This window comes from Mustelus asterias, chromosome 28, assembly GCF_964213995.1.
Source record: "Mustelus asterias chromosome 28, sMusAst1.hap1.1, whole genome shotgun sequence".
NCBI classification, from domain to species: domain Eukaryota; kingdom Metazoa; phylum Chordata; class Chondrichthyes; order Carcharhiniformes; family Triakidae; genus Mustelus; species Mustelus asterias.
Window position 1 is genome coordinate 3,836,150 of NC_135828.1, and position 25,051 is coordinate 3,861,200.

The window sequence follows — 25,051 nt, forward strand, 5'->3', positions numbered from 1 at the left end:
TAAAATAGGAAATCTGTGCTTCAACACACCCAAAGTAACATCTCTTTAATGATGTAGCAGGACAATCTGTCTGCTTACAAAATATGTAAGCAGACATGTCACATGTAAATGAGCAAATCATTGAGGTTTGTCGTCATCTACAAATGTCGATCCAGGGAGGTTGATCATGGCAGTGACCCCTTTGGACTACAGCATCTTGTGCTTAGATTCGTTCATTTGAACTTTTGAGGTGCTGGGCTGGATTTGGTTTGGGACAGCATGGAGTCAGGCAGGAGAAAAGAATTGGCAGCTGGGACAAATCCAGAATTCCTGCCTCAATTTTCAGTGCTGGCCATTTTCAACAACAGGAGGAAGGGGGTGAGGTCAGGAAGCTTGCGCGTTGTGACAATGGTGCTATTGTGGTGAATGGTGAAACAGAAGTTCTGGGATTTCAAGAAGGTGGATAACTTTTTAGAAGGTCTTGTAAACTACAGCAGAACTATTGAGTTATGTACAGCATGGAACGCCATTCAGAAGAGTTGAAAAGTCTTGGAAAGTTTGCAAGTAAGCATATGTTCTCCGTATAATGAACAAAAAGGCTCCAAGCGAGCTGCTGCACAAGGGAGGCTGAAAGAGGGAGAGGTGACTGGAGAACTCAGGAACTGGTAAAAATCCACAAGCAACACTGCACCTCAACCCTTTCAGCTTGCAGAAATCGTACCTGGCCACTGAAGATGGATCCAACTCCCTTGCACTTGCAGGCAATACAGGAGCCGTGTCGCACAGCACGAGGAAGGGTCCCCGGGCAGGAAGAGGGTGAACGTCTGGCCAAGAACAAGGAGGACAAGCCAAGAAGACCTAGAACACTGGGTCCGTTGCAGCAGTTGTACCTAACTTGAAACATCCAAGTGGCTGTCCAGGCAGATGGTAACGGACATCAGTGTCCTCATTAATGACAACCGCTTACATCAATACTCATTGACAGGGCGGTAGCACTGAACATCATGGGATCATTTCAGGGCTCTGCTGCTGATTTCTGTCGGCTGCTCATCATTTCATCCACGCTGTCACTGATGCCTTGTTCACAAGCATGGCTGACTTCATCAGCTTCTCCATGGATGTGGCCTCACAATGACAGAGGGCAGTGGGTTTTACCAGAATAGCCAGCTTTCCCCAATGTGCAGGGTGTAATTGACTGCCCTTAAGGCACCCACTGACAGACTTGCTGGTTTATAACCAGAGAGGCGACAGAAGGAACTTCCAGCATGTCTGTGCATGCTTTCCAGACAGCTGCCAATACACCTTTAGAAAAAGAGTCAAACCTGGCGCAGCTTTATCGCTTCGCCCTGGTGCATGGTAGCAATCCTGGTGACTAGGTCTACTACTGGCCAAATATGTGGCTCCTAACACCCCTGTGAAATCTACAAACTGTGCCCCAGTTACAGTAAGGGCAGCTTGCACACCAGGACTCTTGCACGGGCGTTGGCCTGCTCGAGATGAGATTTTGCTGCTTCATTCAGATAACATAACTGTATCCAAGATGAGAAAAATTCAGATTAAATGGCTTCACTGACTCCTGTTGTATTTAATAAATGCCTGGAGGTCAGGTTTGATTCTCCTTCGATGAATATAAGAGCAATGAACAAGAACAAAGATGAGTGGATTATATACAAGTGATACCAGCATAACTCGATTTAGTGAAGAATTTACTCAAATCCTAATTCTCTATTAACAGTTCAAATCCAAGTTAGCATGAAACATCGGACTCGCACTATTATACGGGTTTTCACAGAACTCCCTCCAGCAAAACTGCTAGTTTCTCCAAATGTGGAAAGTTTGTACCTTTGTACAAAATTGTAGAGCACAGTTGTCAGTGCATACCTGCGTGCTGTGGCACATCGGTTGAAAGCCACTATCCTACTTTAGTTGTTGTATGCTGCAAGCTGTACAAGCACAGCAAAGGGAAGTGATGCTTAAGGCAGAGCGTGAGGAAGGTCCCATGTCAGAAGAAGAGCAGGCTGAAGGAGTAAAGAGCAAGGGGACTCGAGAAGAAGAGGACACAGATGTGGAAGGTGGACCACAGAGACATTTAAAAATTCATTTACGGGATGTGGGCATTGTAGTGTTTATTGTCCACCCCTAGGTACCCTTGAGAACAAGGTGTGGCTATGGCCAGGAGTCGCAGAGAGATACCCATGCAGGACGCCATTATTGTGAATGATCAGTGATCCAGCAACATTTAGCTGGAGGTCCCAGAGTGTTTAACATGAAGGCATAGCTGTCACTACAAGTGTGAACCTTCACAAGGAGGTCAACCATACAAACATCTTTCAAAATTATTACCATTATATAGAGATGGACTATGGCCTACAGTCTGTTGGCACTGGTGGAAACCTGCTCATATGTGTACATTGTAAATAATTGATTAGTAAAGAGCATTGAAAGAAACCGGTACTTTTTAAGTTAATTGTGAGTAAGACATGCAGCGTGTGATGCCTTGCAAACATGGACACTCCAACGATGTACTTGTACTCGTCTATTGACTCTGAGGTGAAGGCACCTGCTCACTAGCTGTGATGATTGTGGCAGTCAGCCTCGTTGTGCAGGGCCCTTCCTGCAACTGCTGCCTGCATCTCTGCAGGGGCAGCAACCATAAGTGACATTTGCACTATAGATGCTCATGACTGTCAAGTGGAGAGGTTAACACTGGGGTCAGCAGTTATGTTCGGACATTGATACTTTGTCGCGCGTTCTTCTTTTTGCTGTCATGTTCCCAGTTCACCTGCAGAAGATGTCGACTTGCATATCAGAACCAACTGAAAGCTGTTCAGCCTTGTGACCTGAGATCCAAGATAGAAGGGCATCAAGTCCTCATCAGAGTTGCTTTATGATGATGATGCACTAATACACCATACCAAGAAACACCTTCTTTAGTGGCAAATTGACAGACACACGCATGCCTGTAAAGAGTTTGGCTTGAGAAGAAGATTGTGACTGTCCAGGATGTTATAATACTGCCTTCAATAAATCTTTTGTGAATCTGGCGCTGGTTGATGGCTTCACATGTCTAGGCTCAATATTCATTGGCAATTGTCAACATACACTCATTACTAAACCAACAATGTCTGCTATGGCTTAGCCATTTCCTTTCGATAAATAATAGCCCTATACCTGAAGATCTTTATACTGTGAGCTGGCCGCTAGGTCATGGCCTTCTGGATATGCATACCTCTGCTACAAAGACACCTGCAAGTGAGATATGATGGCAAATATTTATAACATCTGAAACAGCCAGAACCTCTGGAGGGCAGAGCTCAAAAGAGCATTGGAAGAGACAAAGAGAAACAACTCAGCTGGCTGAGGAGGAGCCCAGAAAAAACACCCTTGGATCCAGCACCGTCACAGCCAACTTGCCATGCAATTGCAGCAAGGAATGGGTGGTGGGGCTGCTATGCCAGAGTGGCGATCCAAAGCAGGTTCCACCTTAATAGCAAGTCAAAACCACTGTACCAAATACAGTTTCAAAAAGTCTTACAGCTCCATTGGTCACTTACTTATGAAAATTACTACTTCTCAATTTCAGGATAAGTAGAATTGAGTATAAAGCAACTGATCTACAGAAATATAATACATTAACTACCTTAATTAAGATGGCCTTCCTTGAGATGTGTATGTCTATAACCAAAATCTGTATAAACTTAGCAATTGGCCTTCCCACTTGCATACTTATGACCACTTTAATGTGCTATTTTAAAACTAAGCTTGTTTCATGGAGGTAAAATAAATACCATCTTTGAGAGTTTAGTTGACAATTAATCCTCTTGGTCTATTGTAGCTGTTTTGGGTCTGGCCCCTGGACTGCCAGCAAAGTTCGTCATTCACTGCAACATCCCACAGTGGGGAGTTGATAAATGTGAGGAGCAACTGGAAAAAACTGTGAAGAATTGCCTGACCTTGGCAGATGAAAAGAAGCTCAAATCAATTGCTTTCCCATCCATCGCCAGCAGCAGGTAAAATTTATTACTTGTTAGATTTTGAAGGTTTCTTAATACTGTTTAGAAAATAACTCAGTATCCTGAGAGATTCTGCTTTTATTTAAAAATTAAGTACAGAAATATGTTGCAGTTGAGCTAGTATTTAATTGTTTAAAATAAATCATAGTGACATTTATTATTAAAATAAGTTAGTACGTCATTCTATTATTTTGGTCAGGTTGCTGCTTGCAAACTATATCTCTTTCAGCTAGGACTTGATCTCTATAAAAGGAGAAATGTATTCTGATCTCATTTAAAACGAATCCCCCACCTTTTTAAATAAGAATGTCAGGATACTTGAAGATATGTTGCTTTCCCACCATCCATTATGGAGATCCACGTTTGTGGTCTGAGAACTACAGGAAAAAAATGGGTAGATGCCGGTTATAGCAGCATCAATAGATTCGCTAAAAATCCAATGCTTGGGTGACCATGGATAGAAATCTGGCAATGTGCAGGACTGCACGATTTAGTATTGGTTAGAATAGGGAATGATCAACTGGAGAAAATAAAATGACTTGATGTTTCATCCACTGGGAGCAAACACAAAACTACATCCTGCTATTTTATACATAATGTGGGGAAGTTCATGGTTCCTGTCAAGGGTGTGATCTCTGAGGTTGTAATTGAATTACTTCAGTTAAAGTTGCCAAATAAAGTGAAGTCAACCACAGTGGCGAAAAGGTCTATGAATGTAAACATTTTCCCATTGCCAAGATGCTCAACATTGAAGTAACTTGAGATGACGGCCCTTGACTGTGCTGCTCTACAGTACATAATAGTTCTTGCATGTTGGGATTCTTTTTAAGGGTGGGTCCTGTTGTCCCAAATTGCATGCTTTTATCTTTTCTATACACTTTCTGCATGAAACGGTGGAGGATTGATGTGGCTAAAACATAAGAGTTGCGAGAGCTAGCCTCTTTTTGAAAAAGCTCTGCACCCAGGAGGAGGCTACTTGGTTACGAGGGCATGAAGAAGATTGAACAAAAAGGATTTGATCTTGAAGCCATGGATTTTGTGACCAATACAGCGTGATATTACTTTGAACTCATTGCTTCTGATCAGCTGAAAATGAATGTTGGAGGGGAAGAAGAGATCAACTCTTTCAGCTCTGCTGTCTTGAAGCAAATAAATGTACATGTGACCTAGCTAATTAATACAAGAATATGGTGTCCACCATTCTATAGAGGGTTTAATTATACATTGGATAAGATCATAATCCCACTGAAGAGATCCACTGTTTCTTTGCGTGTGCCAAATGTTTGGCCTCTTGGAGAAATGAACCTTGCAATGAGACTTGAAGGACAACAACAGAAACTAGACTTGCAATATTATGGTATCGGTAGTTGAGGTTGGTGGGTAACAAGTGCAGGCGTGCCAAAAATATTGCTAATTAGGTTACTAGAGTGATTTCCTTTTATGGTTTGAAAAATTACCTTTGCTCAAAGATATTGAGCTGCAGAGTTTATAATGCTGAGAAGTCTGTCTGAAAACTAACAGACCATAGGTATCTTGGATCATGGTTCCTGTAAAGGCTATGGTGGAAACCTGGAATTGGTTTGTCATGTAATAGAAAAGCTCTCTGGGTGAGCAAACCAATTGTTGAGATTGTTTGTAGATGCAAACCTAAGTGAATACTTGAGGGACGTCTGAAATCGGTGGGTGCCACAACTACAATGAAAAAGAAACTTTACTTTTTCCTGGTAACTAGAAGATCCTAACAATTGGATGAAAGCAGATATTCTTCACATTGGTTCCTATAGGCCTATCTGTACTTCCTGGATTGTCAGAAGAGAGATGGCCAAATATTTCTTAAATCTCTGGATTTTAAGATGAAGTTTACCACTAATAAAACCTCTGACGCTCCCTTAGATAACATTTGAGCATAATGTTATTTTGTCCCAAGTGCTGGCAAAGGGTATATCTACTCATCCTCTAGCCCTCTGGAGATTTTTCAATTTGCAGGATAAATGTAAAATGGCCCTCATGGCTTTCTTATACCATTTCAGATGAACCTTTGTCTGTTCTCTGAAAGAGCAGCAACGGCAGGTCTGTAGCTAGGTCTCGTTGTTGCCTAAAGTCATACATGTCAGTAGTGTCTGCCTCAACAACAACTTAAATTTTATACAGTGCCTTTAAAACACAGTTGCTGCTTCACAGGAGAATAATCTAAAAGCTGGCACAGAGCCAAAGAAAGAAACATTGGGACAGGTGGCCAAACACTTGATCTCAGTGAGGTTTCAAGCAGTGTCTTAAAGGCAGAGGAAGAGAAATTTGAGAAAGGAATTGCAGAGCTTGGAATCTAGATGGCTGAAGACACAACAGTCAGTGACAGGTCGAAGGTATTGGGGTTGCACCAGAGTCCATAATTTTAATAAGTTGTGGGCTGCAGGAAGTTGGAGATGGGGAGATGCAAGACATGAAAAGATTTGAACAAAGTCTCTATGTCAGCACAGTTTTATTTCAGAAACTAAATGTTTTTTAAGCTCTTTCGAGCAGTGAAGTATTGTAAAATTAAACTGTTGAAAAATGACTGCTTTGTTAAAGCAACTATTAGTACCATTTCAATGATCAGTGTTAGCAAAGCATTGGGAAATATTACCTATGTACTGCCATAATTAATTTAAAATTATTTTGGTAAAATAGTTGACAGTAATTTCAAAAATAATTATTCTTAAACAGTCTACATTTAAAGTGAAGGGTATTTAATTCATTCATTCTTGAAATCCACGGCTTCTCAAATGTAAACTGATCAAGATTACAAAGGACCGATAGTTGCAACAAACTTTCTACGATCCGCTAATGGCCATTGACGCACTCCAGATTTGCTGTTTTTCCATTATAGCCACATAAAATACACCACTTTAATTTTGGCACAGCTGAATCAAAAACTTGGTGCATCTCACCTACCTAAACTATCCCACTGCACCCCTCTAATTGCTCATCTTACATTGAAGGTATGCCTTTGGAATGCCACCACTTGACTGTTGGGTAAAGGCAGCCATTTTGTTTTGTACATGGAGTTAATCTAAGCCTCACGATTTAAATCTTTATTATTCCCTGAAACTGGGTAGAAGAAAGTTCATGTGGAGAATGGATCCGTTAGGCCAAGTGGCCTGTTTCTGTTCTGTAATTTTATGCAGTTTTCACGGTGGGAGCTCTCGTAATGCAGATCACCCCCTCCTAAAATTACTAATAAACTCTTTTGTCTTTTGGGGTTGATTTCCATGTCATTGGACAGGACCAGCTCTCGAGCTTCAGGTCGGTCTGCAAACCAATCAAGGTAGGATGTTCAAATGCTTCTACTATGATGGTCATCCACGTATTTAACATTGTCCTTGAACCTGAAGATTGTTCATTATTAGAAGTTGCCAAGTTTGGTGCTTTGAGACACCACCATTGGTACCCAACAATTCCTTTATCTCTTATACACAAGTTTTATTCGTTAGTTAGAAACTCCCTGATGCATCATCAAAGTCTTCATTTATCAAATGGTTGATCGGGATGAATACTTCCCATTGTTACAGTAAGTATTAACCTGATCTAACTCTGGAATTGTGCAACCGTACTTTCAGTTCAAATGCCCCTAGTCAACTATGGATTGGAATTATATGCAAAGGAGGTGGCAAAACATTCCGTCATTGGAAATAGGGCCGGTGGTAGCTTTTCAAATAAGTTGTACAACAAAGATACACATATATTGCACTGGCAGTAGTGGTAAAACTAGATGAGGATAGTGCCCCTTCTCTTATACCAGTCGCTCTGGTGTCATGATCTGCATGTCTCTGGAACTGAATGTAGATGTTCTAGACAGAGCACAAAGCAACAAACTCCATCTCAGTCACTGAAATGGCCTCTAACTTTGGTTCTGACAGTCCTGGATGCATTACATAATGGCCTCGAGTCTGCTAAACAGTGAATGATAACACTAAGTTTAAAGATTGTACAGATTAGAAGCTGTCTTAGATAGTGGACCCAAAGGGATTTGGGTGGAAGCTAGGACCGAATATATGACCAGGATTTTCCACCTGGTCTCTTGCTCCTTTCTGAAGATATTTCGAGACTGCCAAGCTAGCAAATCTGATAGAAAACATCCACTGCCAACATTCTCCATTGGATTTGGGCACTGATGCAACAGTGGTGGAAATGATTTAAATCATGTATTGGTTCTTACTGAAGACTAATTGATAAAGGCTTTGTTCTAAAGAAGTGGACCTCATGGCCAAACAGAACTCTTGTCAGCAATTGTGGATGAAGGATGAAGACCAGCAGTCAGACTGTGCTGATTTGGCGTGGATAATTTTGCTGAATTACTAGTGCTTATTTCTTCTATGGTTGATGTGAAGGGAATGCACTGAAGAAATCTGCTTTTCTCACTCAGTACAAAAAGTTTAACCTGGATCAGACACTCAGGAGACTGATGTGGAAAATAGGAAAGATAAGATAGACTTGTGAGCCACTAAGCACAATATAATTTCTTTTTTGTGTCTATGAACTCCAACAACTTTGCAATTGAACTTCTATATACACATCAATTGTGGACAAAAAAAGATTTTTGTTCTAGCTGAGCATCTATGGGGTGACCAATTTAAACCGTTAATGAGATTAGCCACTTGTATTATTTCCCCCAGTAAATATTTTTGTTTACAAGGCATTATACGATATTCATTTTATCTCCAAAGGTGGTCTCGGATGCAACCTGCATGTGTAGAAGAAATTTCTAACTTTTTTGCTCTTAATTTAAAATTCTCATGAATCTTTGCCCAAATACTTCAAGTCTTAAGAACATTGTGAAAATGCTCTCACCGTATACCTGCGCTGTTCTTTCCCTGACTTACTTGTGAATAGCTTTAATTGTCCTTTCTAAAATGGGATGTCTCAAGCTACATGGACTACCATTGAAGTCCATAAGACAAAGGTTAATATCGTAGTCAATACATGTCTGCAAGCTGTTAAAAGTTTTTTGCCTTTCGTGAATCTTTGATACAATTTAAGTGGGTGTACTGCCATAGTAATGTGGAAATGAGGCTTGATAAATGAAGTAATAGTTTGTTTTTTTTGTACCTTCAGAAATTGTTTTCCAAAGCATATTGCAGCACAGCATATCCTCAAGGCCATCTCCAATTATTTTGTTAACACAACGTCATCATCGCTGAAGAACATATTTTTTGTCTTATTTGACAGTGAAAGCATTGGTATCTACGTGCAGGAAATGGCAAAACTTGATACAAAGTAACCTGTTTTTATCTTTTTTTAAAAATGGAAAGCTGGAGATTTTAACAGCTTTTTGTCTGACAATACAGATAAGTGTGTGTATTTGTGTTTAATAAGTAAATGAGAAGGTGCAAAAGTATGAGTTCTGTGATCATGAACATGTTCTGAAGTGTAAACTTAATACGTTTTTTATAGTACTTCTCCCAAGCAGGGAAAACAGTTTGAAATTTACTTTATGGGAAAAATCAAAAAACCTTGATACTGTGCATCTTTAAATTTCCTTTGATGATTTTACTGATACTTTAGTTTTTTTTAAAAAAAGAATTGTGGAAGACATTGTTTTATGACTCCATGTACATGTGGTTTTTAAGTATCCCTTCTAAGCTGGTGCATTGGTTTCACATTCCAGTGTGTAAAGGAACAATTGGAAAATGAAGCAGCAATTTGACTGCATTATGTCTCCCTGTACCATTTGCTGTAGTTTGATAGTGTGACAGCTTTTTAAAAAAAATAAAAATAACAAAATATTGTATCAAGGTTCTGGTATTGGAAACATGGAAATATGTTGCAACTCAACATACAAATGTGAAATTGTCAATGAAGTACATTCTCTTTTGAAGTAAAAGTAGTTGCAGATGATTTGTTGCAACGGATAAATATTGGGCAGGATGCCTAACATATTTTAACGTGATCTCCACTTGCATAAAGGTCTGTACCCTTGGAGCACCTAATTTCCTAACTCGGTGAGTGAGACTATGGTGACTGTTGCTCTCTCTCTCTCAAAAATGGTATGAACTAAGCAGTCAATTCCAGAAGAAAATGATTTGCCTGTCCAGCTGAGAAACATTTTTCTATTATTGTAGGCAAGAATGATGATATGAAAGAGATTGGAGGTAATAATTTATATAGGGCGGCACGGTAGTGCAGTGGTTAGCACTGCTGCTTCACAGCTCCAGGGTCCTGGGTTCGATTCCTGGCTCGGATCACTGTCTGTGTGGAGTTTGCACATTCTCCTCGTGTCTGCGTGGGTTTCCTCCGGGTGCTCCGGTTTCCTCCCACAGTCCAAAGATGTGCGGGTTAGGTTGATTGGCCAGGTTAAAAATTGCCCCTTAGAATCCTGAGATGCGTAGTTTAGAGGGATTAGTGGGTAAATATGTGGGGGTAGGGCCTAGGTGGGATTGTGGCCGGTGCAGACTTGATGGGCCGGTGCAGACTTGATGGGCCGAATGGCCTCCTTCTGCACTGTGGGGTTTCTATGATTTAAGTAACTTTCATGCACCTCTTCCAATGTAAATACTTATAAATTCTCAGCTATAATTTCTTGTATTCGTGGGGAACAGGGGATTCATACATCTCACCACATGATAATCATTATGTCTCTATTGCGGTGAGTTAATAAAAATATGAACACCATGGCTGGATCACATTAAATTTGGTTTAACCACACTATTTTTTTTTCCTCCTCCAAGTGGTAGGGTGGGTTAGAGGACCATGCTAAAACAATTAAATGTTGTCTTCGCAGTTTGGATAGCATGAAATGACTATGCTGTCTGTCTTCACCAGATGGCAAATGCATTGATCACATGCTGTGTGACCTGAACAGCTTAATGGCCTATTTAACCCTTTTTGTCTATTCATAATTCAAGTTTCTATCCAAAATCTGAATTTTTCATTCATCTGGAACATGTTAAATCAACAAACCACTGCTTAAATTTCTTTACATTTGATATTTATTACTCTTGTAAAAAGTACATTTAAATTTTGCTTTTACCTTTCTTCATTTATATACATTACCTTTATTATGTGTTTACTGTTCTTAACCAACCTTACAGTATAGTGGAACAGATGAAAGTTTGCAGATACAGAAGGCCCTGCTGACATTTTCCACACATTACCATTAAATTAAAATCAGACAAATGTACAAAATCTGGAACAAAGTAACAAAGACTTTTAAATATAGATTCTGTTGGTCTCAAATTACACAAGCTTTGGCCTTTCATGCCTTTTATTGATCAATATTGGGTCATTTATGGCTAATCTTGGATACCAGCATGGCACGGAAACTAGGACAGGAATGTAAAGCAAGGCTCAACATATCCACTAGCGTTTAAGGATCTTTACTGCAAAATTCTATATTTACACTGTTAATGTTTTACATTCGGATCCCAGCCGCATTTGTTGACTGTGCAGTGAACAAGGCTGGGAAATAGAGGTGAAAGTAATCAAGACTGGTGCTAACTGAAATAAGTTAACGTGGGGGGGGGGGGCACTGCCTTGGAAAAGCTACACCAAATGGTGCTACTATCACATTGTTTGATTTGTCACCAATTTCCTCAGGAACCATCCTGAATTTTATCACAGCAAAACTTTCACTCTTATATAGTTTCAGAGTCCTATTTACCATTAATTACAACAGGTCGGTCTCTATGACATTAAGGGGCAGCAACACAAAGGTAGGATTTTTTTTTTAAATGTTTCAAACCATTGTTAATTATACTTTAATATTCCAGTTTAATGTGCATCTTCTGGTTTGTAAGGAAAGTCAATCCAGTGATCAATTGTGGGAGGCAAGGGGGCAGAACATTATAGCCAAGATGAAGAATTCATTCGCAAATATTAAAACAGCTCATATTAGTTTAGAAACAATCTGAACAAAATTGCAGTGTACCACAGATGTCCTTTGTCTTCAACATCCCCCCCCACCCCCCTAGGATGTTTGAAAATTCTATGGTTCTCACAGCAGTAGTAGGGAAGAACAGCTGCAATGCTATTTGTGGAGCACTACACTCTATGTTCGTGGATGCATAATGATTTGTTTGATACAGATCGCACACCCAGTGAATGTTTGATGATTGGTTTGAAACAGGTGAACTGTAATACAAAAGTGGACAGAAGGAAGGAAGTGACTATCGTAAAACAGTGCACCCACAAAACAGTTGCTGGGTGTGCGAAAAGCACAAATAATTCACAGAAGTAGATATTAAAAGAATTGATTCTTGCCCTGACGAGAACTATTATTTCACCTCAGATGCAGTGGGGGCGGTAGTAGGCCTGGGTGTGGACAACAGTGGGACAGGAGATGTAGCTTCAATTAGAGCTGGATTAAGTATTATAGGCAAAGGCATGGATGGAACACCAACTTGCAATGATGAAGTAAGAGGTTGCAGAATTAATGGAGACTGAGCAAGTGACTGGTTACTGTCTGACCCAACGCTCATCTTCACTGGTGTAGAGATTGGAGTTGTTATTGGAGTAAGGCTGGGAGTTCCTCCAAATCGTGGATTTTCAGTTTCTGGGAGACAAAAGAATTAATTAATCAATATATATGTTAGATTTTACATTGACTACAAAATCTTCAACCAAGAATTGAGGTTGAGGGAATTAAAAACAGACCCTGAACTTCTGTTAATTTTTTTATTACATTGCCTAGACTTTTTTTCAAACTCCACATCCTCTGCCGGGTGAATAGTTCCCCAGGTAATGCAAGTATGTGCAAGCTTAGGCATGGAGGTAAAGTTTTCACTTTTGCGACAATCTGGGCAAAATTAGGCTATGGATCAAGTTTCTGCTCAAATGTGAAATCATCCAGTAGCTAGTACAATCAAGTAGTGTAATAGATCATATTCCTTCTCCCATTTCATTAAAACATGGACATATTTAAGACTCTAACATAATGCAGTTCTATTGATACAGCAGTATTAGTAAACAAACGGTTCCAAAAAGCATGGTGATTATAAGAGCTCCCTCAAAGGCCCCCAAATGACAACAGGTTATAGAAACTTGCTGCATCAATGAATTCAATCTGGAGTGTGTGACTTGGTTCAAGCATGGTGGTTTGTAAAACACTGCAAAGGGCTGGACATAACTTACAATTGAAATTCATTAGTTGTTTGATGACAAAATCTAAGACATTGGGCCAAATGGCCTCATCCTGTGATGCAACAATTCTTGTGAGCTGTGCCCAAGCAGACTCTGTCCCAGGCTGTCTGACTACAGAAAGCTTCACAATGCTATTCCTTGCAGGAATGAAAAGTTTGACATTTGGACAAATTGTACCAAATCCAAACTCCAATTCAATGTCATCATGTTGAAATGGGACTTTGGATCTAACGGTTCTATAGGCCTAATAAAGTCCTTGAACTGAAGTCGCTCATACTCACCTTTGGCACTGGCCTCAGCAAGGTTTTCTGATGCAGTTGCTTGACTAGTGGATGGGTTTGCTTCTGGAACTATCAATGTTTGTGTACCGCTAGCTTGCTGTATTGAATTTGAAGATGGCTCAACTCCTGGACCAAGGACAGGATCTACCAAGATAAATCAGTAATTTTCATAAAGATTTGAATATATTTTTAGTTCATTTAGGTTCTATATAGCAAGTTAGATTTGATTTAGCTCAGCGGTAGAAATCAGTGCTGTCATCAAGGAATCAAAGATTTATGCATATATATTTGTGTACAAACTCTACGATCTACAATCTCGAGTAATAAAGAACAAACTTGCATTTTTACATTATTCACATCCTCGGGACATGTCAGAGCACTTACACAGCCAACAAATACCTTTGAAATATAATCACTGTCACAATGATGAGAAACATGACAGCAGATTTGAGCAAAAGGTCTTTAAAGTGTTAGATGTTTTAAATTCACCCAAGGCCTTGGTTTGACATAACACCTGGAAGACAACACACAGACTTGCAGCACTCCTAGTAACTATACTAGAGTGCGGCCAGGTTTCCGGAGTGGAAAGCTCTGACTGAGAGACTGAACCATGAATGACAGTTTGCGGAACTTTTAGGAAACTCAGTTTGAACATCTACCAAAGTTAACTTTCATGCCCTAACCCCAGCAGTGAGAGATGATATCTGGCACTATCCACTATTATTCACGAGTCAGATCAGAATTATTCTGGGAGATACGGTCACTTTTTTGCATTGCCTTTATACTTATGAATGAAAAAGATGCTTGTTCCATTCGGTCAACAATTGTACAGACAATACTGAATCAGTGTCACAGGTGAGATGCTGCAAATATTTGTTTCCTAATGAAAATTTAAACAAACGGGCAGCTCAAGAGAGACACCAGCAAAAGCTTGGATCAATTTGAATATGCTGTGTCAGTTCAGGAATAGTGTGTCAGACTTGTCTTTCAAAAGACCACACAAAGATATTAACAGTCTAACGCCAAAACCAATTCATAATTCCTTTTGATTAAAAATGGTAAAAGTGCACAGATATTTTCAAAAAACTTTCAAGTTGCTTGGTTTGTGTTGCACCAATTCCCTGATATCTCAGCTGCTCATTGACAACGCAACCCCAAGCAAAACTAGTTTCCTTCATTTGCCGCAATTCTGAGCAGACAGTAAATTTCCCTAAAATGATAGATACTATTTCTGTTCTGTGGCGAGAGTTTCATTGTCTTCAGTCCCTTGCAATGCACCTGCCACATTAGAATGAGCTTCATTAGTAATTGCAAAATCTAAATGATTACATTTTCCTAAACAGGCTATGCATAATGTTCATAAACAGTTGATGGCTTTAATTTTTTTATACATAAAAAGACACTTAAAGAAGATGTTGCAAATCTACCACTTTCTCAGGATTTGTTTACACGGATTCTTAGCTGGGCAGTGTCAGTTTTTACACTCATTTGTTAATAAGGTTCTCAGGAAACACAAATTTCTGAGAAAGTTGGCATACATTTTGAGCTATGATAATTTCAGCGCTTTGCTACTGTGTATTAGTATGTTGATCGCCAAAAGAGTAAGAGTTTTAACAACACCAGGTTAAAGTCCAACAGGTTTATTTGGTAGCAAATACCATTAGCTTTTGGAGCGCTGCTCCTTCGTCAGATGGAGTGGAAATCTGCTCACAAAATAAGGCACACAGAAACACAAACTCAAGTTACAGAATACTGATGAAAATGCAAATCTTTACAGCTAATCAAGTCTTAAAGATAGACAACTTGTCTATCTTTAAGACTTGATTAGCTGTAAAGATTCGCATGCTAATCAGTATTCTGTAACTTGATTTTGTGTCTCTATGCCCTGTTTGAGAGCAGATATCCACTCCATCTGACGAAGGAGCAGCGCTCCAAAAGCTAATGGCATTTGCTACCAAATAAACCTGTTGGACTTTAACCTGGTGTTGTTAAAACTCTTACTGTGTTTACCCCAGTCCAACGCTGGCATCTCCACATCATGATCTCTAAAAGAGACATAGCATGACAATATTTAATCACTACCTGCGGCCAGGAATTTTTGTGTGCTAGATTTGTGTGCAAGTGGCTCACAACAACTGAGTATACGGAGTTATCAAATTTGAGGTAAGTATGCAATTGAAGTTTTTTTTTACCTTGAATAACAGTTTGTTTAAAGAGTTCATCCTTCAGTTGAGGCAAGAAACAATCTATTCTCTCCCATGTAATCTCCCAAAGCTGGGAATAGCCAGTTCTTGACTCAGCACAGTGGAAAATACCAGCCGTATCCATAACCAGGAGCATGTTCTTCAATGATTCTGGAATTGCTTCCAACTGAGCAGGAAAGAAATAAGCACAACTGGGTGAGAAAACCTCTGCATGTGTCAAGAATGTTTCATGGCAAATTCTACAATGGCAACTGGAATTCACTTACATAATTGGTATCTCCCATACGCTTTAATCTGGGAATGTATAAACCAAACGAATTCCATCCCTCAAATCTAAGACAATTCAGTTCTATTTGTACTTGTATTTCTTATTGGAAGTTTACAGAAAGAGATGCATCTGGGCTGGCTCTATTCTAAAGCAATGCAGACTTATTCCCACTGCTAATTTCTTATGTTTCAATTTCAATGGTCAATAGGTTTGCAAAACAAAATGTTCTCAGTACAGATGCCTCATTCGTAGATAAACAATAAATCAGAACACCAAGGTCTGCGAACATCAACACTTGATATTAAGGCCAGCTGGTATGCTCACAAGAAGCTAACAAAATCAAACTTACACACTGATGCTGTATATACAATGCCTTGGAGACATTTGCTCACTGAACGTCGACACTAAATGTTCTTTTTAATATTAATGATAAATGAATAATTTGTTTCAAGATAACTAACTTTCAAAGAGCATTGGTAATATCCTGCTTCTTAAAAACAAATCTTTGCAACTACATTCTATGAATAACTACTGCGTGAAGTTACAAGGGTTATAGAATAATACTTGTGCGAATCTAAGTGATTATAAAGTTTGTAAGATTCACATCAGTTTCTCTTCCATTCAGTTAATTGTTTTTTTGGCATAGAGTTACTGAAACTTACAATTAACACAATTAATTTTTAATTTAGCCAAATATTATCTCAAACGCCTAATGCTGAATTCAGTAATTTAAGAACTTTGGAATTAATTCAACAACATTTACAATTATTTCTATAACATTTTAAAAATTAAACCCAATCATCACAGAATCCCTATAGTACAGGAGGCCATTCGGCCCATCGAGTCTGTACCGACCACAATCCCACCTAAACTCTATTCCCGTAACCCCACTCATTTACCCTGCTACCCGCCGACACGAGTCAATTTAGCATAGCCAATCCACCTAACCTGCACATCTTGGACTGTGGGAGGAAACCAGAGCACCCGGTGAAAACCTACGCAGACACGGGAAGAAAGTGCAAACTCCACACAGACAGTGATCCGAGGTCAGAATTGAACCTGGGTCCCTGGTGCGGTGAGGCAGCAGTGCTAACCACCGTGCTGCCGTATCACCCCATTAGAAAACTTAAGTTAAGGTCCAGTCTCCTGGCTTCCAAAAACAGATTGGATGGGTGCATTATTTACAAATATCTCTGGTTTGCAGTGCAACAAATGCGCAATAATTAGAACATTAATGTCTTGATACATTGTAATTATAGGGTTTTTTAGAGACATGAGTAATAAGCTCCATCAAAGGCAGATAATTCAACATAAAAACTAATGCCAAAATCAACAAATACAGCTTGCATTTATAAAACACCTTTATTGTAGTAAAACATCCTAAACCGGTCCGCATAGACATTATCAGACTAATCTGACACTGAGAAACGTTAAGGAGATATTAAAACAGATGATCAAAAGCTTGGTTACAGGTGGAGGCGTTAAGAAAGGAGGATGGGACAGAGAAATGTAGGAAGCTGTTCCCAGAGAATAGGGCAGCTGAAGGCCCGGCCACGATCAATTAAAATCGAGAAAGTTCAAGAGGTTAGAATTGGAGCAGCACAGAGATCTGAGAGAGTTGTAGGGCTGGAGGATTATACAGAAATAGGGAGGGATAAGGCTATGTTTAAACCATAGTATAACTAATAAGAGACTAATTTTCTCTAAGATTTTCATGGTTTAATATCCTCACTTTAGAATACAGCAAGCATTTTGCAAATAGATTATGAAAATTTTGATTCAAAGTTCTTCCTACCAGTAAGTCACTGGATCCTGCGTGCATGTATTTATCCATGAAGTCCAGGATAGTTAACCAAAGGGCTGCAAACGTTGGCAGAGATAACAGCGGCGACAAGTGTTGGAGAAAAACCTTCAGGTGGGCAGAAAAGGTAAACCTTTACTACAGAAAGTCCATTAGGAACATAGAAGGAGGCCATTCAGCCCATTGAGACTGCTCCGTCATTCAATACTGTCATGGCTGATTGGACACTTCAATCTCTTTTACGTCTATTATCCCCATAACCCTTTAAGCTATTGTTAATCTGAAATCCATCAAGCTCCGCTTTAAATGTACTTACTGACTGAGCTTCCACAGCCCTCTGGGGTAGAGAATCCCAAAGATCCACAACCCTCTCTGTTAAGAAATTTCTCCTCATCTCAGTCCCAAGTGGCTTATTTTGAAATTGTCCCTCTGGTTCTAGACTCCCCAACCAATAGAAACATTTAAGCTGCATCTACCCTGTCTATTCCTTTAAGTATTGTGTAGGTTTCAACGAGATCACCTCTCCTAGAGAATGCAGGTCCAGTTTGTCCAATCTCTCTTCATAAAACAGTTCCGCTGTCCCCAGAACAAGTCTGATGAACCTTTGTTGCACTTCCTCTCTGGCAATAATATCTTTTCTGTGGTAAGGGGACCATAACTACACACAATTGTTCTCAAAAATATATGTACACGACAAATGTGCTGGCCACTTCAGCACACAGATCAGAATAAATCCGAGGCTCAAGTAGCATTATCTTGTACCTAAACCTGCTGAGAATAACAATATCCATTTTAATCAATAGCAACTGACAAGAGGGTCGGAACTTTACCGCCTTGTCCGCCCTGGAATCGCGGCGGTGAGGCTCGCAGATCGGAATTCTCCGTTGGCCTTGGGCAGGATTTTACGAGCCTCACTGAGCGAGGTCGTAAAATCCCACCCGAGAACTCCAGGCACATCGCCCAAAAGGTGGCCCGATCTGTTAAACAATTGCGCAAAAAATGCAAAAACTTCTTATTGGGATTTTGTAATGGGAAAGAACCCCCTTCAACAGCAGAACATGCAGCTGCATCACACAATTTCCAATACATCACATGTAACATTGTTAATTAACGCAAAATTATACTATTATGATCTGATGAATGATGCTGAGCCAGGTTTCAACATTCTGAAGCTCAGTTTGAGGGGAAATTAAAATCATTGAATAACTAGTTTAAAAAAACCTTGTTTATTTGATTTCCGTCACTTTATATTGGCATAGGAATGGAAATTAAAATTGGCAGGAAATAGAGGTTGAAACCATGCTGGAAATAACAGGTCTTCTCCAGCCCAATTATACCATTCACTATAAAGTGCAAACAATTAATAACACAACCACTCCCTAGCATTGGTGAGGCACCCGTTCATGAACATTATCCAGCAGTGTAGAATGTTGCATCTACTATGAAGTGCCATGTTATGGAGTTAACACACATCTGTGTTCACCAAGTCGTATACTGAATAACCTCAACACTGTTCAAAGCATCCACTAGTTCCTTATCAGTATAATAAAACACAACACACACCAGCACATAATATCTAATCAATCACTGGCGCTCAAGTCCCGCTCAATAAGGTATCTTCTGGGTGACAAACTCACTTTGCAAAGCAGGGTTGAAGCTCTCATTCTGGTCTCTTCCATTCCTCCAACATCAGCTGGGCTGATGTTCTCCAACAGCTTGGTTAATAGTGGGAACAACACCTACGCAAACAAACCATGGAACATCATAAAGCAGATTTGTATAAACCGTGTTGCCAATCAATCGTTTTAAAAAGTTAACATTTTAAATTGAATGGAGGTGGGGCTTGGTAAATACCTTGTTAAAACAAGATTCCCATTCTAAAGCATCCAGTGTTTGCAGATCATGCACCAATAGAGCCCTCTGTAGGTAAGTGAGTGCTTGCATTCTGACTTGACGCCTGGCATCACAACATAGCCAAGCAATGCCTGAAGAGACATGTACAGAGAAGAATAAGAGACATGCTTATAATAAATAACTCTCATCGTGGATTCTTCAGTTACTTGCTGCTGTTGTTTTACATATTAGTTGATCTCAATTCGAATTTTCCTGTCTGAATAAAATGCAACTACACAGCTCCAAAGAAACTGCAGGGTCATCATCCATCGTGATCTAATATCAAGTACTTCAAGGACAACCCACATTGCTCCTTCTGACCTAAATCTGGAACTACAATGGTTCACAACAACTGTAAATTCCACTTGGATCAAAAAGGGTTAATTCTACAACTACTCAAAAAATGAGCTCACAAAAAGGGCAAAGCTTTGTCATCATGGTCAAAGATTATTCAAGGAAATGGTTTGCAGCCAATTGCCCAAGCCCCAGAAAGGGAGTTTCTGTTTCTTGAGCTCTTCCCCCATACTCAGGAATGTGTTTCTGGCATGAACTTAGCTCATTCTTAATTAATTAATACAAGAACCACCCTACTCTGTCTGCCCTGAGAGCAATTAGGGTTGGGTAACAGAGGTTAGATCCCATGAATGCAAATAAAGATCTTAATGAATTTTAGATTTAATTGGAATTTAGCTCTGCAGTTCCACCTTACAGTTTGGGATCATCTTGGTTTTACAGTAACATGACTTTTTCATTCATTTGTGGGACATGGGCGTTGCTGACTGGCCAACATTTATTGCCCATCCCTAGTTGTCCTTGAGAAAGTGATGGTGAACTGTCTTGCTAGGCCATTTCAGAGGGAAGTTGATTGCTGTGGCTCTGGAGTCACATGTAGGCCAGGCCAGGTAAGGACAGCAGATTTCCTTCCCTAAAGGACATTAGTGAACGAGGTGGGTTTTCAACAGTAAATTCTTAATTCTAGATTTTTTCATTCAAATTCCACTATCTGCTGTGGCAGGATTCGAACCCGGGGCCCCAGAGCATTAGCTGAGTTTTTGGATTAATCGTCTAGTGATAATACCACTAGGCCATCGCCTCCCTTGTGTAATTTTATGTCAAGTAGCTCAAATCCAACAATTCATTTTGGGAGACCTGCGCCATTTTAGTCTCGCAGTATAACTGATAATCAGTCAGAAGCAAGGAATTCTTTGTGCCAAATGAAATTTACACAAATCCTTCAACATTTACTGAATACGCTTGGAAACATGATGGGTAAATTAGTTCCATCAGTTCTAAGTGCATGTGAGGAACTTTCCCTGGAAAATTCAGAAGGCCAATTAACACAGTCCACATTCCTAAAAGAAGGTACGGGGATGATGACTGCTCTTGGTCTGCTCCCACGTTCCTTGTTTATTGCAAACCCTGTCGTCCCCGCTCACCCAGGAGCCTAAGTTCTTACATCCCGTCAGTGTACAGGAATGATTTTCCTGCATTTTCTGTTTTTGTTTCAGATTCCAGCATCCGCAGTATTTTGCATTCATCAAATTTCCCTAACCCAGGAGAGCTGTGGTGGCGAGGGTAACATCTTATACACATGGGTCACCAACTGATTGTGGGTTCATATTGGTTGGAAAATTAGGCAATTATTTTTACAAGTCTTCCACACAGTATATCTGGCAGTCTTAGAGAAATCTGTATGCAACAATAACAAATAAATGCTGGAAAATCTCAGCAGGTTTGACAGCATCTGTGGAGAGAGAATAGAGCCAACGTTTTGAGTCTAGATGACCTTTCGTCAGAGCTCATCCAGACTCGAAACATTGGCTCTATTCTCTCTCTACAGATGCAGTCAAACCTGCTGAGATTTTCCAGCATTTCTCTGTTTTTGTTTCAGATTCCAGCATCTGCAGTAATTTGCATTTACCTGTATGTGTCCTGACTCAATAGAAATGAAAAAGGAATACAAAATAATGCTTAGTTTCTTCTCAACTCTTGGAAAGCAAAAGTTATTCTCGTTAACAAAACACACGAGCAACCTCTGTATGTGACTGAAGCTCTGACTGACCTTGTAACAATGGGCACCAGCAGTTAGCCCACAAGGTTCTGGCATCAGCGTCAATCTTCCTTCCTGCTGACTCTAGGTGGCGTTGCTCCTCAGCCCACGAGCTATAAATACTGGCAGCTCTGGTGTGGAGTGTGTGCATTAAATCCAGGAGCTGTACAAAGAAACACAAACTAATCAATGTGATCAATACCTGCAAACAAACTTTACCCAACAGAGATGCAACAGAGTTTCCTTTTAAACCTATAGAAGTAGAAGGAGGCCCCCATTCAGACTCTTGAGTTTGCGCCATTGAATTAACTCTGAGCTGATCTGTATCTGAACTCCATTTATTTACCTTGCTTCTGTAACTCTTAATATCCGTGTTTAACACAGATCTTAAAACCTTCAACTGATCCTTCGCCTCAGTGGGTTTTTTTAGGGAACAAGTTTCTGTGAAGCAGTGACTCCCGGCCTCTCTGCCAAATGACTTAAGCTCTAAGTTTAAGGTCACGTTTCCTTGTCCTGCACTCTTTCTAACCCCCCCAACCCGGAGAAATAATTTCTCTCTTTTGACCCTAAATAATCCTTTAATTAACTTAAACACCTCGATCAGATCACCTTCATCTTTTACGCAGAAGGGAATACAAGCCTGGTCCATGCTGCTTTAATTCTGGCATTGTACTGCAACCCCTCCAAGATCAATACATCTTTCCCCAGCTGCAACTGAACATAGCATCAACATATTTACATGTGGAGCATATCGCAATCAATAGAACCTCCTCAGCACTTCTGTAAATAATTACACTGTAGAATCTAAAAGCGTGCTACAAATATATCACCTGGTGAACTATTCTGGAAGTTACATTTTTAAGCACATTTAAGTACATTTTTAAGAGGATGTAATATCATATTACAAATTATATACAACAACGTCAATCTTGAAGGTTTACGGAAGGAATTAGTAGAGAAATGAGAAAGCCGTACAGTTTTATCGGAGTCATAAAGCTTGGCGTTAAGAAATGTGCGTGCTAGGTTTGACAGGAGTTTTCAGAGTATGCTGTTCTAGAAACGTTGAAACACAGCAATGCTTATTAACTTGTTGCAGCCATTAAAAAATTAGACAAAGTGCAACTGCTAAAAGACTGACTAGATGTGGAAATCTAGATTCAGAGACAACATTCATTCGCATCATTCTTCAGTGTAATAATTACCAAAGAATTAATCAGTACAATTAACAGATTATCAAAATCATACAAACTGCATGCTTCAGGCAAGAATATTACTATTCAGCTGTTTAGAGGAGGCATCATTATGTTAATGCCCACAATAGCTTCGCGATAACTTTATTAAGATGATTTATCTGAGGAGGAGAAATCTGGATTACATACATGGAGAAAAAGATTTCCTCGTGCAGGAGAATTTAGGTTTACAGTTTCTCCCAAAGCTCCTTTACAGTGAAAATAATGAAAAAAGCATCAGAAGCTTCTATATTTCTTGACTTCAATAAAATCTGAACTTATTTACCCAACCACCTGAAACACATGCAGTTTTTAAATCTGAAATCCCCGGCCAACAGGAAAGGGATCAGTTACTGTTATAAGATGTTCAAAAAAAAATCAAAGGACTGGGATGTACCACTAAATTACATGAGCCATTATCCATATGGTAAATTCTGAATCGAAGTCAGACAACTAGGGGACGTAACCGGCAAAATCTGATCGAGGACAGGGAGGGCATGGAGGTCACGGAAAGGAAATGGGAAAGCCGACTCACTGCGTCGCACTTGTACAACATACCAATGGGTAAAATGGCAGAGGTTTCAGAACAAGAGATGAAGCAAAGTTTAGGGGGAAAGAGGATGGAATAAAAAAAACAGATAATAAGATTGATTTAGTGACAGGACTGCTTTACTGAGAACAGGTACTGTGAACCAAGTACAGGAATGGGAAAGACCTGCTATACTTACATCCTGACTAACCTGTAATGACACAGTGTGGTAACTTGCTGGTACACTGTCGTCCTCATCATCATCACTATGCGATCTTGACGGACGATGGTTAAAAGTCTTTGAACGCTTCATAGAACTCTCCTTCTGCTTCTTCTTCAATCGGCTGGATTTGTCAAACTTGTATGTTTTAGATTTTCTTTCGTGTGTTTTGTAACCTGCAATAAGAAGCTGCAACTTTTAGAAACAATGTTAGGAATTTTACAAAAGGAATTGCTTAGTCTTGAGGAGCTAGCCTCCAGATAAGAAAGTAATTGGAGAATGATCACGCAAGCTTTTATAGACTGTTTATTCTGCTGACGCAGCTATGACATTTCTATCTTATAAATAAGCTCAAGGTAGGTTTAAAGATACAAAGGACATCTGAGCATCATACTTTTGGTTACATTCCACAGTGTTATATCCAAACTGCGCAATGTTGCCCTCCAGAATAATTCAGGACCTGGCTCTAATTTATATCCCATTACTTATGTATCACCACATAGCTTCACAACAAGACTAAAGTATCTGCACGAACTCACTTTAAAAAACACGTATTTCTACCAAACAAACTTATTGACTGCAAACATCTAAAAGATCTATGTAAGCTAATGATGACACAAAGAGGTAAAAACAAATCTGATAAATAAAATTTATTTAGTCACAAGTAGGCTTACATTCACACTACAATGAAGTTACTGTGAAAATCCCCTAGTCACCACACTCCAGGCCTGTTCGGGTACACTCAGGAAGAATTTAGCATGGCCAATTCATCTAACCTGCACGTCTTTCGGACTGTGGGAGGAAACCGGAGGAAACCCACGCAATCACTGGGAGAAGGTGCAGAGTCCGCAGACAGTGACCCAAGCTGGGAATCGAACCAGGGTCCCTGGTGCTGTGAGGCAGCAGTGCTAACCACTGTGCCGCCCCTAACTTCACCCGCTTAGGAATTGGGTGACCATTTTCACCTGAAATGTGTTTGACAATACAACAGCATGACTCTCTGTAAACTAGCTTTTCACAGTAACTGCTGGCTATATTGCACAATCGATGGTAGTCATGATGTGGAGATGCCGGCGTTGGACTGGGGTAAACACAGTAAGATGTCTCACAACACCAGGTTAAAGTCCAACAGGTCCGCTCCGAAAGCTAGTGGCGTTTGCTACCAAATAAACCTGTTGGACTTTAACCTGGTGTTGAGACTTCTTACTATATTGCACAAGAGCAGTACTCTGCAAGCTGGGTAAACTGTGAAATGAATGGGTCTCAATAGAGTTTCAGTAAACAGAACGGTCACATGGAAGCAGACTTTCCTCAGCCAAGCACTGATCAATAGAAATCACTGACAAACCACAAGCGTGGTTACAGTGACGCTGTTCTCGCCACATACACTCACTTTCATAGAAAATATTTTACACAAATGATGCAGGTAAATGTACTTCAAGTGTTTACTGCACAATCATTTATCACCAG

General features: G+C 39.9%; 2 protein-coding genes across 8 annotated transcripts in view; one reads left to right on the forward strand and one right to left on the reverse strand.

Moving 5' to 3' along the window:
* Positions 1-9,764, forward strand: part of macroh2a2 (macroH2A.2 histone) — a 29,455-nt gene extending 19,691 nt beyond the window's left edge. Inside the window, exons 8-10 of one of the 2 annotated variants that reach the window (XM_078199356.1) lie at positions 3,815-3,989; positions 7,255-7,296; positions 9,084-9,764. In XM_078199356.1, coding sequence (XP_078055482.1) covers positions 3,815-3,989; positions 7,255-7,296; positions 9,084-9,249 — 383 coding nt within the window. In that variant the 3' untranslated portion in view covers positions 9,250-9,764. The remainder of the gene's footprint in view (positions 1-3,814; positions 3,990-7,254; positions 7,297-9,083) is intronic. The other variant, XM_078199357.1, reaches the window with a different exon arrangement.
* A 1,178-nt stretch (positions 9,765-10,942) lies between these two features.
* gbf1 (golgi brefeldin A resistant guanine nucleotide exchange factor 1) overlaps positions 10,943-25,051 on the reverse strand; it is a 210,121-nt gene continuing 196,012 nt past the window's right edge. For 3 of the 6 annotated variants that reach the window (XM_078199351.1, XM_078199353.1, XM_078199350.1), the window contains exons 33-40: positions 23,561-23,757; positions 21,616-21,766; positions 19,515-19,645; positions 19,298-19,399; positions 17,655-17,768; positions 15,580-15,757; positions 13,388-13,531; positions 10,947-12,519 (exon numbers count right to left, since the gene is read on the reverse strand). In XM_078199351.1, coding sequence (XP_078055477.1) covers positions 12,242-12,519; positions 13,388-13,531; positions 15,580-15,757; positions 17,655-17,768; positions 19,298-19,399; positions 19,515-19,645; positions 21,616-21,766; positions 23,561-23,757 — 1,295 coding nt within the window. In that variant the 3' untranslated portion in view covers positions 10,947-12,241. Of the gene's footprint in view, positions 12,520-13,387; positions 13,532-15,579; positions 15,758-17,654; positions 17,769-19,297; positions 19,400-19,514; positions 19,646-21,615; positions 21,767-23,560; positions 23,758-25,051 lie in introns of all 6 variants that reach the window. The other 3 variants (XM_078199352.1, XM_078199354.1, XM_078199355.1) reach the window with 3 other exon arrangements.